Here is an 18,113-nt window from a genome sequence, read left to right on the forward strand (position 1 = left end):
CTTGACACCAGTAAGACCTGAAATTATTTTTCTTGTGTTTTCACAGGTAAATACTTTCTTCTCTCCTCAACCCCCACTGCTTCCTTTCACTTTCAGAGGATGACTTGATGTCCTGATTTTGGAAGTATTCCTGATTTACAATGACCATCCATTAAGTAGACAGCTTCACTTGAAACACAAATGAAAGAAAATCCTGTCAGGACATCCAAATCCTTGTTCTAGTATTATCCCACAGCTCAGGAACATCCCTGTCCGCAAGTTCCATAAAATAATCTTATATCCTTATAATAAACTTGCCCTTTTCTGCTTAGGTCAGCCAAAGTGTCTTTTTATTACTGTACTAAAAGTACACAGAGCTAATACAGGCAGATTTGTCAGTTCTTGAGAAATAGCTCATAAACAGGTTAATTCCAAGTTTTACATTCTGGTTAAATCCTGCCTCTTCCATTTCATAGCAATACAATCTCATCTCTAGCCTGTCCCTTCCCTCTGTCCAGTATCCCTCACCTCACATGCTACAACAGGAGTTACTAATCTATCAGGTTCTATCAGGAGACTTTTATTATCCCTCCAACACTTGAAACATATTAGTGAGGTACAGAATCCATAGGGGCACCAGCAGCTGAAACATCTAAATTAACTTCAAACATCTTAATCTATCATCTGTTCCTCTACACACAAAGGTCATAGGCCAGGTGCAGTGGCTCACGCCTGTAATCCCAGCACTTCGGGAGGCCAAGGCGGGTGGATCATCTGAGGTCAGGAGTTCGAGACCAGCCTGGCCAACATGGTGAAACCCCATCTCTACTAAAATACAAAAAATGAGCCAGGCGTGGTGGTGCACACCTGTGGTCCCAACTACTTGGGAGGCTGAGGCAGGGGAATTGCTTGAACCCAGGAGGCAGAGGTTGCAGTGAGCCAAGATTGCGCCACTGCACTCCAGCCTGATGACACAGTGAGACTCCATCTCCAAAAAAAAAAAAAAAAAAAAAAAAAAAATCAGCCAGGTGTGATGGCAGGCACCTGTAATCCCAGCTACTCTGGAGGCAGAAGAATCGCTTGAACTGGTGAGGTGGAGGCTGCAGTGGGCCGAGATCGGGCCACTGCACTCCAGCCTGGGCAACACAGCAAGATTCTATCTCAAAAAAAAAAAAAAAAAAAAAAAGGGTCTAAAGCAGAAATGAACTTACATTGTTGCTTACAGACTTCTGCTGTGATAAGCATATAAAAAGCTAGGTTTAATGCTCCCAGATTTATACCTCCTGTAGAACAGTGGCCTAAGAAACCCCGTGCAATTCTTCAAGAAGGAAACTGGGGCCAGGTGCAGTGGCTCACAACTGTAATTCCAGCTTTGGGAAGCTAAGGCGGGAGGATCACTTGAGGCCAGGAGTTCAAGACCAGCCTGGACAACACAATGAGGCTCTATCTCTACTTAAAAAAAAAAAAAAAAAATCAGCCAGGCACCGTGGCTCATGCCTGTAATCCCAGCACTTTGGGAGGCCGAGGCAGGCGGATCACAAGGTCAAGAGTTCGAGACCATCCTGGCCAACATGGTGAAACCCCGTCTCTATTAAAAATACAAAAATCAGCTAGGCGTGGTGGTGCGCACCTGTAGTCCCAGCTACTTGGGAGGCTGAGGCAGGAAAATCGCTTGAACCCAGGAGGCGGAGACTGCAGTGAGCCAAGATCGTGCCACTACAGTCTAGCCTGGTGACAGAGCGAGACTCTGTCTCAAAAAAAAAAAAAAAAAGAAAAAAAATCAGCCAGGTGTGGTGACACCAGCCTATAATCCCAGCTGCTTGGGAGGCTGAAGCAAGAGGATCACTTGAGCCAAGGAGATCAAGGCTGCAGTGAGGTACAATCATGCCAATGCAATCCAGCCTGGGCGACACAGTGAGACCTTATCTCAAAAAACTGGCATGCATTTTTGAGGGAAAGCCTGAAATGTAACAGTACAGTAGTCCTCCCATCCACAGCTGTGCTTTCCACAGTTGCAGTTACTCACAGTCTACCATGGTCCAAAAACACCAAATGAAAAATTCCAGAAATAAACAATTCACAAGCTTAAAACTGTTATGTTGTTCTTATTAGTGTGATGAAATCTTGTGCCATCCCACTCTGTTCCATCTGGGATATGAATCATCCCCTTTGTCCAGCGTATCCATGCTGCACACACTAGTCACTCAGTGTATATTAAGTGCCCATTAGTCACATAGTAGCCATCTTGGTTATCAGATTGACTGTTGAAGTACCTCTGCTTGTGTTCAAATAATCCTTTCTTTACTTAATAATGGCCACAAAGCAGAGTAGTAATGCTGGCAATTTCGGTATGCCAAAGAGAAGCTGTAAACCGCTTCCTTTAAGTGAAAGGGTGAAAGTTCTCAAGGGGAAAAAAAAATTGTATGCTAAGGTTGCTAAGATCTATAGTAAGAATGAATCTTCGATGTCTGAAATTGTGAGGAAGAAAAAAACATTCATGTTAGTTTTGCTGTTGCACCTCAAACTGCTGAAGTTATAGCCACAGTGTATGATAAGTGCTTAGTTAAGATGGAGAAGGCATTAAATTTGTGGGTAGAAAATACAAACAGAAACGTCTTCCAATTGATAGCAACTGGGTTCAGCAGTGCCCACAATTTTAGGGATCCAATGGGGGTCTTGGAATGTATCCCCCATGAACAAGGGGGTATGACTATAACAGGTTTACAATTTCAGGAAAGTAAATGGTTGTCATTTTTTAAACATGGAATATAAAACTTTTTTTCAAATTCTGTAGAAACCAAGGGTTCTATTGCGGTTACTCAGAGGCTCCTTAGTTAATCCAAATTTATTTTTAAAAAGTCAACTTCCAGGCCAGGTACAGTAGCTCACGCCTATAATCCCAGCACTTTGGAAGGCCGAGGTGGAAGGAATGCTTGAGCCCAGAAGTTCAAGGCCAGCCTGGGCAACACGATAGCCCATCTCTACAAAATATTAAAAAAAAAAAAAAAAAAAAAAAGAAAGAAAAGAAAAGAAAATTATGGCCAGGCATGGTGGCTCACGCCTGTATCCCAGCACTTTAGAAGGCCAAGGTGGGTGGATCACTTGAGGTCAGGAGTTCAAGACCAGCCTGGACAACACGGTAAAACCCTATCTCTACTAAAAATACAAAAAATAAAATAAATTAGCTCGGCATAGTGGCACCTGCCTGTTGTCCCAGCTACTCAGGAGGCTGAGGCAGGAGGACCACTTAAGCCCAAGAGATGGAGGGTGCACTGAGCCGTGATCATACCACTGCACTCGTCTAGAAGACAAAATGAAACCCTGTCTCAAAAAAAAAGAAATTTAAAAAAAAAAAGTCAACTCTTGAAATATCTAGGTCACCACCACAAGGTCCCAGACCAATGAGGCTGCCTCTAAGTCAACCAACCAGAGGTGAGCCTCCATACCAAAGGCTGACGGAGTAGAACCCCCAAAGAAACTAGAGCTGGGAGAAGTCCCACTCAGAGCAGTTGGGTAGAAGCCTCTCCTCAGTAATTAGGCAAAGGTCAATTATTACTGATTCACAGTTAATCTCCCAACCTTATGGTGGGCCACAGTGAAAGGGGGAGTGAGAATTACTGCAAGGGTGCCTACTGTAACAATGTATTCTGCTTTGATCCGGTTTACGTATTAAAATTCTGTGTAAGATTTCACTTGGAAAAAAAAGAGTTCTGCTACTTTTAAAGAGTATACAGCCGGGCATGGTGGCTCACGCCTGTAATCCCAGCACTTTGGGAGGCCAAGGCGGGTGGATCACGAGGTCAGGAGATCGAGACCATCCTGGCTAACACAGTGAAACCCCGTCTCTACTAAAAATACAAATAATTAGCCGGGCGTGGGAGCGGGCACCTGTAATCCCAGCTACTCGGGAGGCTGAGGCAGGAGAATGGCGTGAACCTGGGAGGCAGAGCTTGCAGTGAACTGAGATCGTACCATTGTACTCCAGCCTGGGCGACAGAGCGAGAGTCCGTCTCAAAAAAAAAAATAAGAGTATATAACATTGAGCCAGGCACGGTGGCTCACACCTGTTAATACCAGCACTTTGAGAGGCCAAGGCGGGTGGATCACTAGAGCCCAGGAGTTCGAGAACAGCCTGGGCAACACGATGAAACCCCATCTCTACTAAAAATACAAAAATTAGCTGGGCGTTGTGGTGGGCACCTGTAATCCCAGCTACTCGGGAGACTGAGACAAGAGAACCACTTGAACATGGGAGGTGGAGGTTGCAGAAAGCCGAGATCATGCCACTGTAGCCCACCCTGGGCAACTCCACCCTGGGCAACAGAGACTCTGTCTCAGAAAGAAAAAAAAAAAAAGAGTACATAACATTAAGATAGATACAGGCAGTCAGACAGGACCACATTCATACACTTAAAAGAGCCAGTAAGTTGACAAGGATTGAGGTACACCATTTGGAGTTGCCTTGCAATAGCTCTGAACGCAGAACAAAGCATTTTGCTTGCATGTTTTAAACAACTGTGTTATACAGGGAAGCAACAGGAGACCAATTACTAGCCATTCTCCTTCCAAAACAAGGGACAGAGCAAGGAAAGTATGGGATGGAAGTAAAGGATACAGGAGAAGAAATGGTGGCCCAGAGTGAGGTCAGAGTCTATGTTGGGTGAGGAGGAAATCCACAAAGAGAACTGCAATATAGGGAAGAGTAGGGTGATGAAAGCACACATTGGAGCAGCCCAGAATGGGTAGTCAGAGCTCGAGCATCAAGAGGTGGGGCCTGAGGATCAAAGAAGTAATGCAATGTTAATTTCATAATGTTGGTAATTACACTGTGGCTATAGAGGAGAATGTCCTTGTTTGTAGGAAAAAAAGTTTTCAGGGCTGTTGGGGTATTGGGTCAGCAATTTAACTCAAATAATTCAGAAAAATGTTATCTGTACATGCTTCCATAATTTTGTGATAGTTTCAAAAAAAATTTTTAAAGTACACATGCAACTGGGAAAAAAACCCTACACATCCTGTCCTCCTATCCCCCAAGCAATGAAAAGTTTAAAGAACAATATTAAATTGGCCAGACATTTTATAGCCTTTTTGGAACTTCATTTAATGTGTCACCTTACTGACCTGGTCAAGATTGTTGTTGTTATCATTTTCCAGCTTGTTTGGATTTAGATTTTTTTGTTACTTAAGAGTACTAATTGACTAGAACCCTAAAGAATTTAAAGGAATTTTAGTTTATCTTTAAGCTGTGCTGGAATTGTGAGCAAAGTAAGCTAACTAAAAATACTAGGATATGAACAGAGACAGAATAATGACTCCAGAGCCTGCACTGTTTGTTTTGTTTTTTGTTTTGAGGCAGGGTCTCACTCTGTTGTCCAGGCCGGAGTGCAATGGTTCAAACATGGCTCCCTGCAGCCTTGACCTCCTGGGCTCAAGCTATCCTCCCGCCTCAGCCTCCCAAGTAGCTGGGACAGAAACACACCAACGAGCTTGGCTAATTTTTTTGGGGGGGAGGGTAGAGACCGGATCTCATTATGTTGCCCAGTCTGGTCTTGAACTCCTGGCTCAAGCAATCCTCCTACCTCAGCCTCCCAAAGTGCTGAGATTACAGGCATGAGCCATGGCACCCAGCCAAGAGCCTGCATTCTTAAGCACTATACCTCAAAAAGAATTCACAATCTAATCTGGTTTGGCTTTGTGTCCTCACCCAAATTTCATCTTGAATTGTAATCCCCACTTGTTGGTGGAGGGACCTAGTGGGAGGTGACTGGATCATGGCGGTTTCCCGCGGTCTGTTCTCATGATAGTGAGGCAGTTTTCACGAGATCTGATGGCTTAAATGGGGCAGTTTCTCTTGCTCTCTCTCTCTCCTCTGACACCACATAAGACGTGCCTTGCTTCCCCTTCACCTTCCGCCATAAGTTTTAAGTTTCCTGAGGACTCCCCAGCGATTCAGAACTGTGAGTCAATTAAACCTTTCTCCTTTATAATTACCCAGTCTCAGGGAGTTCTTTAGAGCAGTGTGAAAATGGGCTAATACACGGCCTAAACCTAAATTTTGTAGAGTATAGCTCTAACACTAACTAGGTCCCAACATTAGAGGAATCAATGTGGATATCATTCATGGAAGAGCTAGGATGAGCAAGGTCTGGATCCATTCATTCAAACATGAAACCAAGCACCATTTCTTATTTGATTTTGTGTTCCTGGGATCTGATATCCTACAAGTACTCAGTTTTTTTTAAATGAGTGAACTGGGCCTCACTATATGCCAAGCACAGGTAGAGAAAGAGGGGGGAACACATTCTGGTCTAAAGGATATAGAAGAAGGAGGAGCTAGGTCCCATTTAATATGTTGGACAGATCAACAGATGGAACACTTTCTTTTTTATTTTTTATTTTTTTTTAAGACGGAGTCTCGCTCTGTTGCCCAGGCTGGAGTGCAGTAGTGCGATCTCGACTCACTGCAACGTCTGCCTCCCGGGTTCAAGCGATTCTCTCACCTCTGCCTCCCAAGTAGCTGGGACTACAGGCATGCAACACCATGCCCGGCTAATTTGTGTACTTTTAGTAGAGACAGGGTTTCACCATGTTGGCGAGGTTGGTCTCAAACTCCTGACCTCAAGTGATCCACTCGCCTCAGCCTCCCAAAGTGTTAGGATTACAGATGTGAACCACTGTACCTGGCCAGGACACTTTCAAATGTCAAACTGGTGGTCCAACTTTTCGCCCTCCCACCAAATTCTAGAGTGACCATGTAAGATAGATGCTTCTTGCTTTCAAATTCCAGTCATGGACCTGTTGAGAAAACAGCCAAAAGCAGGAAAGAGGAATAGTAAAATGCCGGGAAAAACACAAAAGGTGAACTCAGAAAATGTAAAAACTTAAAGGAATTATGGAAATAATTAAACCTATTACTCTTATGCAACTGAAAACGAAGCCAAGTGATTTGACAAAGGCTGCTCACAGTTAGCAACATTGGTACAAGACCCCAGGATCAGCACTTATTCTACCACCTGACACTACTCTTTCAGTCAATTATTCCTAAGATCCCTTCAAAGTCTTATAATAGCTAATATTTGAGTGCTTCATATCTGCCATGTATTAATCTAAGAGCTTTACTTCTCTTAACTAATTTTTCTTTTTAAAATTTTATCTTCATGACATTCAATAATTCTCTTCTTGACTATCCCATAAAACAGGCAATTATCATTGCCATTTTAAAAATGAGGGCACAAGAGAAGCTAAGTAAACTCGCTCAAGATTGCAAAATATGAATGACGGAGATGGGATTCAAATCATTTTTAGGGACATTTTTTTCCTCCCTTTGTAGAATGTGGAATTCTTGTAAGCATGCCTTTGTCTTGCACACCATCATATCCTTCCTCCCCAAATCTCCAGTGCCTAGCACAGTGTAACACACATGGAAATTGTCTACTAAAATAGTGAAGTATTTAATTTTACCCCATTTAAATTGTTAATTCATCAAGTCAGTATGCTATTGATTGATGTTTATATATAAGGTACTTTATAAACCTGCTTTCAATCCTTAAAACTCCTCTACAAAGCAAGTAATCCTATTTTATCCTTCCTCCCCAAATCTCCAGTGCCTAGCACAGTGTAACACACATGGAAATTGTCTACTAAAGTAGTGAAGTATTTAATTTTACCCCATTTAAATTGTTAATTCATCAAGTCAGTATGCTATTGATTGATGTTTATATATAAGGTACTTTATAAACCTGCTTTCAATCCTTAAAACTCCTTTACAAAGCAAGTAATCCTATTTTACAGGAATGAAATAACTTGTCCAAAACCACATAGCAAGAAAGAGACAAATCTTAGGCCATTCCAAGGGCCACACACACTTGCCACGAAACCACCCTTTTTTTTCTTTTTTTTTTTGAGACGGAGTTTCGCTCTTGTCACCCACACTAGAGTGCGACGGCGCGATCTTAGCTCATTGCAACCTCCTCCCAGGTTCAAGCGATTCTCCTGCCTCAGCCTCCCGAGTAGCTGGGATTACAGACACACACCACCATGTCCAGCTAATTTTTGTATTTTTAGTAGAGACAGGGTTTCACCATATTGGTCAGGATGGTCTCAAACTCCTGACCTAAGGTGATCCACCTGCCTCGGCCTCCCAAAGTGCTGGGATTACAGGAGTGAGCCACGGCACCCGGCCTAACACCCTTTTCAACACAGTCCCTGTTCTCAAAGACCTCCTAATCTGATAGGGATATCAGATATCATCATTCCAACAACACCCTAAACTCCCTTTAACTCTGTCTTTATATTTAACTATCTGGCAGTACCTCTAACCTAGCCAGGGACAGTTGCAGACAACAGAACCCACTGAAGCAGAAAGGGATGTACTGCAATAACAGACTTTGGCGGAACTTCCAGGAACAACCCTAACCCACAAAATAACACCAATTACACTGCAATGTGATAAGTGCTAAAGCAGAAGCTTGGGGGCCAGGTATGGTGGCTTATGCCTATAATCGTAGCACTCTGGGAGACCAAGGCAGCAAGATCACTTGAGGCCAGGAGTTTGAGACCAGCCTGGACAACATGGCAGGACCTTATCTCTACAAAAAATACAACAATTAGCCAGGCATGGTGGCACATACCTGTTGTCCCACCTACTGGAGAGGCTGAGGTGGGAGGATCACTGGAGCCTGGGAGGTCGAGGCTACAGTGAGCCATAATCATGCCACTGCAATCAGCCTGGGCAACAGAGTGAGACTCTGTCTCAAAACAAACAAACAAAAGTAGTAGCTAGGAAGAGAAAGAGGGTCTGGGGGAAGTAGGGAAGTTAAACAGATAACTGAGTAAGCCTTTTAGGATAAACAGAAATCCTCTAGCAGAGAATACTGTTCTTTGACCTCATTAGAACCCTGATTTATTGGCCTATATTTTCTTCCAATCTATCAGCCCTCCCCTTTTTCTTCAGTTTTCTTCCAATCCAGCTTAGATTCCATAGCCCATCATTCCAACAACACCCTAAACTCCCTTTAACTCTGTCTTTATATTTAACTCTCTGGCAGTACCTCTAACCTGGTCAGGGACAGTTGCAGACAACAGAACCCACTTAAGCAGAAAGGGATGTATTACAATAAAAGACTTTGGCAGAACTTCCAGGAACAACACCTAACCCACAAAATAACACCACCTTTGCCACAATCCAAGAAAGTTATGGCTATCACTGCAGCAAGCCACCAAACCGGGAGCTACTGACTGGAGAAATTTACTGCCATGACTGGCAGCAAAACTGGATGACTCACACCCTCCTTCTCTCCACATTTAACTCAGTTCCAAATTCAATTTTCACCTTAGGTGCAAGGGAGTCTAGAAAATGGTTTTTAGTTTTCCAGATTTTTCAGTAAGAGAAGACATATTAGAGGTTAGAATGTGTCTTGAGCAAGCGATGTCCTTGCCATACCCAGAAAGGTTTTCTCCATGCATGCACTAAACCGCTGGATATGCTGGAAAAAAAATTTTTTTTTCCCTTGTATCCTACATTTCTCTAGTAACCTCATTCTCCCACACTCCACAGTGACTTTCAAATCTTCTACAATATTCTCAAATTTCTCACAACTGGATCCTGGACAATCCCTTATCCCCATCAGTTAGCACATCCTCTCCTCCTCTTTACCATCATATCTATGAAAAACACTGTGTAGCTTCACTACCTACATTTTCTTGTCCAAATCCTTGCCTCATATCTGGCTTTTGGCCCAATCACACCAATAAAATAACTCTTGCTAAGGTTACTGTGACCTCCATGATGATAAAAGCTAAAATATGTTTTTCAATCTTCATGTTATTTAAATTCTAGAAGTTTCTATCACAAATCATTCTTTTGCTTCTGAGACATTCCTCTAGTCCTCCTTCCTTCCCTCTGTATCTCCTGTAGGTTCATTCACCTGTTCTTCACCATTAAATGTTGGAATTAGTCAAGGTTCTGACTTAGCTGACCTTACCCATACCTATGCCTCAATTCATGTATATACAAATTATGCCCAATTTTATATTCCCAACACAAATCTCTCTTCTGAGCACAAAGCTGTATTTCAAACTGCCTCTTGGATGTCATGAATGACCCCACACAATCAATCAATCAATAAAAACTGGTCTCAGCTGGGAGCAGTGGCTCAGGCCTGTAATCCCAGAATTTTGGGAGGCTGAGGCAGGTGGATCACTTGAGGCCAGGAGTTGGAGACCAGCCTGGCCAATATGGTGGAACCCCATCTCCACCAAAAATACAAAAATTGGCCAGGCACAGTGGAGGCACCTGTAACCCCAGCTACTGGGGAGCCTAAGGCAGGAGAACTGCTTGAACCTGGGAGGTGGAGGTTGCAGTGAGCCAAGATTGCACCACCACACTCCAGCCTGGGTGACAGAGCAAGAATCTGTCTCAAAAAAAAAAAAAAAAAAAAAAACTGGTCTCTAATCATCTTCTAGTGTTCCCTATTCAGCTTGAGGGATTCCGTTATAGTGAGTGAATGGTACCACCATCTATTCAACTACATAAGCCAGAAACCTAGGAGTTACCTTTGATTCCTCTCTTCACTCCCTAAAATCAACCCATCACCAAGTCCCACCCATTTTACCTCCTATATACCTCTAGAATCTGTCCAATTCTCTGCAGTTCCACCCATATCTCAGTCCTCACTGATATCTCTGATCAGGATTACTGCATATCCTAAGTGGTCCACATACATCGACTAGGGCTTCCCCAACCCCAGTCTGTTCACACCACTGAGGCTGAGGGATCAAGCTCCCTCCTCCACCACACCCCACTGGGGGAAGACAGCTCAGTGGTATCTCATCCGTTTTAAAATAAAAGCTACAAATTCCTGCAAGGTCTGACTGCTATCACGTACAGCTTCATCTTGTACCATACTCCCTTCATTCTCTTGTACCAGCCACAATGGCTCTTTGTGCTTTTAGTCATTTTCCTCCCAAGTGCCTCAGGGCTCTTAACAAGTAGTTCTCTATGGAAGGTTCTGCCTTCACCTCTTCACCTAATTAATTACAATTCTTCCTGCAGCTACCAGCGCAAGCATCTTTTCCTCTGAAAAACCTTCCTGCTTATTTCAGGCACTCATAGCATCAGGCAGCACTAGGAGCCATTTCCATGTATTAGTGAGGTCATTGTTTAACGTTTTCCCCACCAGACTTAAACGCCCTGAGAGTAGGGACCGTGTCCAGTTCACAACGTACCCCCAACGCGCTGCTAAATAAATATCAGCAGGACGACTGAGGCAATGACCACGTTCATGGGCATGAGTCTCAAATTTCTCAACAGGACTGTGCTCTGGAGAAGGAGTTGGAAATTTCCTTCATCACTGTCTCTCTCAGGGGGGCATACAGTAGGCCCTAAGCAAAAACTGCAAAATCAGTGGCAGAAACAAGTCAGCCTCCTCGGCCAAATGGGGCACCGGAGGAGGCTGGGACGCAGGCCTTTCTCCCTGGGAATGCCCGGCACAGGACTGGCCACGATGGGCACTCTTGAAGAAGGGAGCCGCAGGGTCTGGGTCTTGCCGCCAGAGACCCCAAGGCTCCGCTCCTGCCCCGAAAGGGAGCCCAGGCTACTACTTACCACAGCTGGGGACTCGGGGCCCGCCTCCCACCCCTTGCTATCAGCACCCTCAGCTGAGAAGGGCAGGTTCAGACTGCACAAGCGAGGCGTCGCCTCCAGACTCAGGCAGCCACCCACCCCGCTCTTCCTCATACGTACTAGGCGTCAGCTCCACGTCCCCGAGTCGCGGCGCCGAACTAAACGCCGACCCCAGTCAGCCAGTGCGTTTCCACCCACAAGACCCAGCATGCCTAGGGAGGTCGCCAGCTCCGTCCACCAATCCTGGAATCGCACTCTCATGACGTCAGAAAGATATGCCCAATAACAAGAGACTATCCGAGGGCGGTGCAAATGGGAATATTGAAAGCCGATTGGTTCTTCCAAGCTGGAAGTTGTGGAGGAAAGACTAAGTCGGAACCAATTGCGTGGCGCCTGAGGGCGGCAGCGCGGTCAGTGGCGGCGCTGAAGAGACCGGTTGCCGCCATGATAGAACAGCAGAAGCGTAAGGGCCCAGAGTTGCCGCTGGTTCCAGTCAAGCGGCAGCGGCATGAGTTGCTGTTGGGAGCGGGGTCGGGCCCCGGAGCCGGGCAGCAGCAGGCGACGCCGGGAGCTTTGCTGCAAGCGGTAAGTGAAGAAGCAGGCGGCCTTTGGCCCTCAGCTCATCTTCCTTCCCAGCGCTGTATCTGGTGATCCCCGACCCTTTCCCGCATTGCGGGGGCAGAACGAGAGTTTCTACGTAGAGTTAAAACACATAAACATTGTAAAAGCTCCCCATAGCGTGCGGATGCTGCGTACGTGTTTCCCCGTTTGGCGCTTGTTTTCAGCCTCTCGACTGCCTTGAGATAGCATTAGAATTAGAGTTGAGGATCTTGGGCTCAAAACCCTGACCCGGGCTTAAGCATCCTGACTCTAACATGGATCTGGCATAGAACAAAAATTCCGAAGAGTTTGTAGAATGAATGAATGAGGGAGGGAGGAAAAGAGGGAGATGATTGGTGTTGGCTCGTTTTGGGACTTTGGGCAAGTTGCTTTTCCCTTTATTTCTCTGCACTAATATTATTAATAACTAAATAGCAGCTAATATTCATTGACTCTTGTACTAAAGCGTTTCGTATATGAAATTTCCATTGATCTTGGTAGCAGCCTGTTAGGAACGTTATTAACCCATTTTGCAGATGGAAAAACAGACTTACCAAGTACGTGATAGAAGCAGATTTCGAACTGAGAAACCATGCTCCTAACTACATTTTTTGTAAGACAGAAATAGTGATCACACTTCCAATGTCTTGTTTAGGCTCAGACGAGGAAATACGAGTGTCCTCTCATCTCCTCAATAAATCCTGCTGGCACCGTCCTCAAAGTAGGTCTAGAATTGCTACTTCTACCATCTCCATCATTGCCTCATGGCCTAAGCCATTATTATCTCATCTGGCATTTTTGTAGTGGGACCCTAACTGGTCTTCCACTTTCTGCCTTTGTATCAGCACCTGTTACCAGGCCAATAACCAGAGGAATCCTTCTAAACATCAGATCACATTACATTCTGCAGAAAACTTTCTGGTGGCTTTGTACTTCATCCAGAGTAAAAACCAAAATTCTTATAATTATTTGCCCTCTTTCCCTTTACCTCTCTGACCAATTTCTTACTGCTCACCTGGCTTCAGTTACACTCTCTTCCAAGCCTCTGCCTCAGGACCTTTGCATTTGCCGTCCTCTCTGTGGGATTGCTCTTCCCAAATGTTTACATGGTTTACTATTCAGCTCCTGCAAATATTTGCCCAAATGTAATTTTTTCAGTGAGGATTTTCCTGACCACCCTATTTTAAATCGCAGTACCACGTACTGTGGAACCCACATTGCTTCTCTCTCTCTTTCTTTTTTTTTTTTTTTTGTTTTTAGACACAATCTCTCTGTGTTGACCACTGGCTCACTGCAGCCTCTGCCACCCGGGCTCAAGTGATCCTCCTGCCTCAGCCTCCTGAGTAGCTGGGACCACAGACACACACCACCACGCCTAACTAATTGTATTTTTTTGTAGAGACAGGATTTCACTCCTGAGCTCAAGCAATCCGCACACCTTGGCCTCCCAAAATGCTGAGATTACAGGCATGAGCCACCGTGCCCATCCCTTCTTTTGCTCTATAGCACATGACACCACATATATATTTTGCTTGTTTTCTCTCACCTTCCCTTCTCCCTTCCCCCTTTCCCACTGGAACAGCAAGCTCCATTGTTTATTTTGTTCATTGCTGTTTGCCCAGTGCCTAGCACATAACTTTTTTTTTTTTTAAGATGGAATTTTGCTCTTGTCGCCAAGGCTGGAGTGGAATGGCATGATCTCAGCGCACCGCAACCTCCCCCTCCTGGGTTCAAGCGATTCTCCTGCCTCAGCCTCCCGAGTGGCTAGAATTACAGGTGCCCGCCACCACGCCTGGCTAATTTTTGTATATTTTTAGTAGAGATGGGGTTTCACCATATTGGTCAGGCTGGTCTCAAACTCTTGACCTCAAGTGATCCGCCCACCTCAGCCTCCCAAAGTGCTGGGATTACAGGTATGAGCCACCGCACCCAGCCTGCACATAACATTTTTTAAAACTAAGTGAATATGGCTGGGCGTGGTGGCGGGTGCCTGTAATCCCAGCCACTCGGGAGGCTGATGCAGGAGAATCGCTTGAACCCAGGAGGCGGAGTTTGTGATGAGACAAGATCACGCCATTGTACTCCAGCCTGGGCAACAGAGCAAGACTCCTTCCCAAAAAAATAAATAAATAAATAAATATGAAAATGCTGGAACGTACTGAAGAGATTTGGGGATTATAGGTAGTATACTTCACCCATTTGACAAGTGCGCATATCAGCCCATGTTTAGATGAATTGCCCAAGTGTCGTCTTGGTGTCCAAGACCATAATGAAAACTACTTCACCCATGCTGAGGATCCCTTTGCTATGAAAAAATAAGAAAAATAGGCCAGGTACAGTGGCTCATGCCTATAATCCCAGCACTCTGGGAGGCCAAGGCGGGCAGATCACTTGAGGCCAGGAGTTTGAGACTAGCCTGGCCAACATGGTGAAACCCCATCTCTACTAAAAATACAAAAATTGGCCGGGCGTGGTTGTGCATGCCTGTAATCTTGGCTGCTCGGGAGGCTGAGGCACCAGATCCCTTGAACCCAGAAAGCAGAGGTTGCAGTGAGCCGAGATCACACCACTGCACTTCAGCCTGGGTGACAGAGAAAAACTGTCTCAAAACACACACACAAAAAATTAAAAATAAAACAAAACTATTTCACCCAGTACTCCATACTATGCAGAGTTGTTGGGAAAGTCAGTTCCATCATTTGTTAAATGAGCCAGGCCAAATGTGGTGGCTCATTCCTATAATTTTAGTGCTTTGGGAGGCCAGGAGTTTGAGACCAGCCTGGGCAACGTAGCAAGACCTCATCTCCATAAAAATTAAAAAGATTAGCACGGCATGCTAGTTCATGCCTGTAGTCCTGGCTACTCAGGTGGCTGAGGCAGGAGGATCACTTGAGCCAAGGAGTTTGAAGCTGCAGTGAACCATGATCACACTACTGCAGTCCAGCCTAGGTGACAGAGTGAGACCCTATCTCCAAAAAAAAGTTGGTCGTACAACAAGAGCCGAGAGAGTGAACAAGAGAGTCATTATAACAGGTAGATAATGGAAAGTTTCAGAGAGTATCAAGTTGGAGGCATTCATGTGAGAAGAACTGCCATTCTGTAAGTCAGATGAAACCCACTTATTCATTGTTTTCCTGGTCTTTTCCCTCCACTCCCCACCCCCTAATTTTGTAGCCTCCTTTGCCTGTATGCAGTAGTTACCTTGTGCTTCTCTTTTGTTTAGGGACCTCCAAGGTGTTCCTCCCTTCAAGCCCCAATCATGCTGCTCTCTGGACATGAAGGGGAAGTATACTGCTGCAAGTTCCACCCCAACGGATCCACCTTAGCATCTGCAGGATTTGACCGACTGATATGTGAGGCATAGTTTTTGAATCTGGAATAATTTTTCCTGCCAGATAGTGATTTTTTTTAAATCTTGGGTGCCACAGAAGGTATCACTCTATGTTGGCAACATAACAGGCCGCATGGCTTATATGCTAAAATTGGGGCATGAATATGCTGAATAATCTTGGGTGTAGAACTTGGAGTCCATGGGGTAAATACAGAAGCCATTATTTTACTAGTTGGAAAGTGAGTTGTTCTGGTTTGAGACTGTCTTCCTCATAGAGGCAAATCTCCAGCTAATTTACCAAGGTACTTAGCAATCTAGACATAACAGGTTAATGGCAGTAATGAGGAGAGAAATAACTTTTATTTTCCCAAAGGTATAAGGTCCTCTTAATTCACACCCAGAATCCTAGCTAGCATATGGGAAGGGAGGAATTCTAAAGTGGTAACTCCCTTAAATAATCTACCTGTACATCATTAGGATCTACTACCAGATTTCCATTTTTGAGAAATAAGTAGAATTTCTCATACCCATTTTTGAGAAGTAAGTAGAAAAAGTCATTTTATTTATACTCCAGCAAATGAAGCCAGAAGGAAAAAAAATCAGATATTTCTGTTGCTACTCTCTTGCCAGATTATGAGATGAAATGAGTTCTTTGGGTCTTTTCTGTTAACTCTTTTCCTCGGTGCCGGGTGGATGATACCCGTCTTCACTGCCCATTTTGATTTGGATGTTCTGGCTCTATGATCCTTAAGCTTACTAGTGGCCAAACGTCTGGATTGCTTAGGGATCTTTGCAGAACATATACGAATTATTGATAGGCTTAATTTCAGCAGACAAACTACATAGTTTTTTTTGTTTGGTTGGTCGGTTGGTTTTTTAGAGACGGAGTCTCACTCTGTCACCCAGGTTGGAATGCAGTGGCGTGATCTCGGCTCACTGCATCCTCCGTCTCCCGGGTTCAAGTGATTCTCCTGCCTCAGTCTCCCAAGAGTTGTGATTGTAGGCGTCTGCCACTACACCCGGCTGATTTTTGTATTTTTAGTAGAGACGGGGTTTCGCCATGTCAGCCACGCTGGTCTCGAACTCCTGACCTCAAGTGATCCACCCGCCTTGGCTTCCCAAAGTGCTGGGATTACAGGTGTGAGCCACCATGGCCGGCCTGAGAACTGTTCTTTTGATAAATTTATAAGTATCCTTTGACTAGTAATGCTCACAGAACCCCTGTCTCCCTAACAGTACTGTGGAATGTCTATGGTGACTGTGATAACTATGCCACACTGAAGGGACACAGTGGAGCAGTGATGGAATTGCATTACAACACAGATGGCAGGTGAGTATTCTGCATAATGGAATGACAGCTTCTCATACTAATTCTTCTTGGCGTCCTTTCACCTTTCATCTTTTCTCAGGAGACCCTGCTATCAAAAACTACTAATTTTGGGTAGCTACTTTAGTATCCAATTTATCACTGTCACCCCAAGTGAGGTGTTTATAGTCTGTGTATGCAAATGTAAAGATGTTATATCTGTCATTTCAACAACCCAGACAAATTTTTCATTTTTTAAGACATAAAATAAATGTGATTTTTATATGTAGGCTGGAGTGCAGTGACACAAACATGGCTCACTGCAGCCTCAACCTCCTGCTCGAGGGATCCTCCCACTTCAGCCTCCCAAATAGCTGGGGCCGCAAGCCCACGCTTCCATGCCCAGCTAATTTTTAAAAATCATCTGTGGAGACATGGTCTTGCTATATTGCTCCTGAGCTCAAGCAGTCCACCTGCCTCAGCCTCCCAAAAATGCTGTGATTACAAGCATTAACCACCATGCCTGGCCTGAAATCAGCTATTTTTATTATAAAAATCATTTCTTTTGAGAAACCAAAAAAAGCAGAAAGATGAAAAAATAGTCTATATTTCTACCACTCCAAAGATAATCAGTGTTTTTTTGTTTTGTTTTGTTTTGTTTTTGTTTTTTTGTTTTTGAGACGGAATTTCACTCTTGTTGCCCAGGCTGGAGTGCAATGGCACGATCTCAGCTCACTGCAACCTCCGCCTCCCGGGTTCACGCGATTCTCCTGCCTCAGCCTCTAGAGTAGCTGGGATTACAGGGATGCATCACCACACCTGGCTAATATTATATTTTTTGTAGAGGCAGGGTTTCTCCATGTTGGTCAGGCTGGTCTCGAACTTCCGATCTCAGGTGATCCACCCACTTCAGCCTCCCAAAGTGCTGGGATTATAGGCATGAGCCACCGCGCCTGGCCAATCACTTAATTTTATACATTTTTCTAATGCCTTTTTTTCTACTCAGAACTGTTTAGTTTTTGCATATTTGTTAGAACTATGTGTACAATCTTTTTTTTTTTTTTTTTTTTTTTTTTATTTTTTTTTTGAGACGGAGTCTTGCTCTATCGCCCAGGCTGGAGTGCAGTGGCGCGATCTCAGCTCACTGCAAGCTCCATCTCCCGGGTTCACACCATTCTCCTGCCTCAGCCTCCTGAGTAGCTGGGATTACAGGTGCCAGCCACCACGCCCAGCTAATTTTTTTGTATTTTTAATAGAGATGAGATTTCACCGTG

General features: G+C 44.5%; 2 protein-coding genes across 2 annotated transcripts in view; one reads left to right on the plus strand and one right to left on the minus strand.

The window, feature by feature from the left end:
* The window catches only part of ZCCHC17 (zinc finger CCHC-type containing 17), a gene marked incomplete at its 5' end in the record, with an annotated part of 68,110 nt that extends 56,310 nt beyond the window's left edge, over nt 1-11,800 (minus strand). The window contains 1 exon segment of the mRNA NM_001133352.1: nt 11,723-11,800.
* A 224-nt stretch (nt 11,801-12,024) lies between these two features.
* The window catches only part of SNRNP40 (small nuclear ribonucleoprotein U5 subunit 40), a 38,173-nt gene continuing 32,084 nt past the window's right edge, over nt 12,025-18,113 (plus strand). Inside the window, 3 exon segments of the mRNA NM_001131243.1 lie at nt 12,025-12,187; nt 15,426-15,555; nt 16,770-16,863. Of these exon segments, the coding sequence (NP_001124715.1) occupies nt 12,047-12,187; nt 15,426-15,555; nt 16,770-16,863 (365 nt within the window). The 5' untranslated portion in view covers nt 12,025-12,046.

This window comes from Pongo abelii, chromosome 1 (assembly GCF_028885655.2).
Source record: "Pongo abelii isolate AG06213 chromosome 1, NHGRI_mPonAbe1-v2.0_pri, whole genome shotgun sequence".
Classification (NCBI taxonomy): Eukaryota; Metazoa; Chordata; class Mammalia; order Primates; family Hominidae; genus Pongo; species Pongo abelii.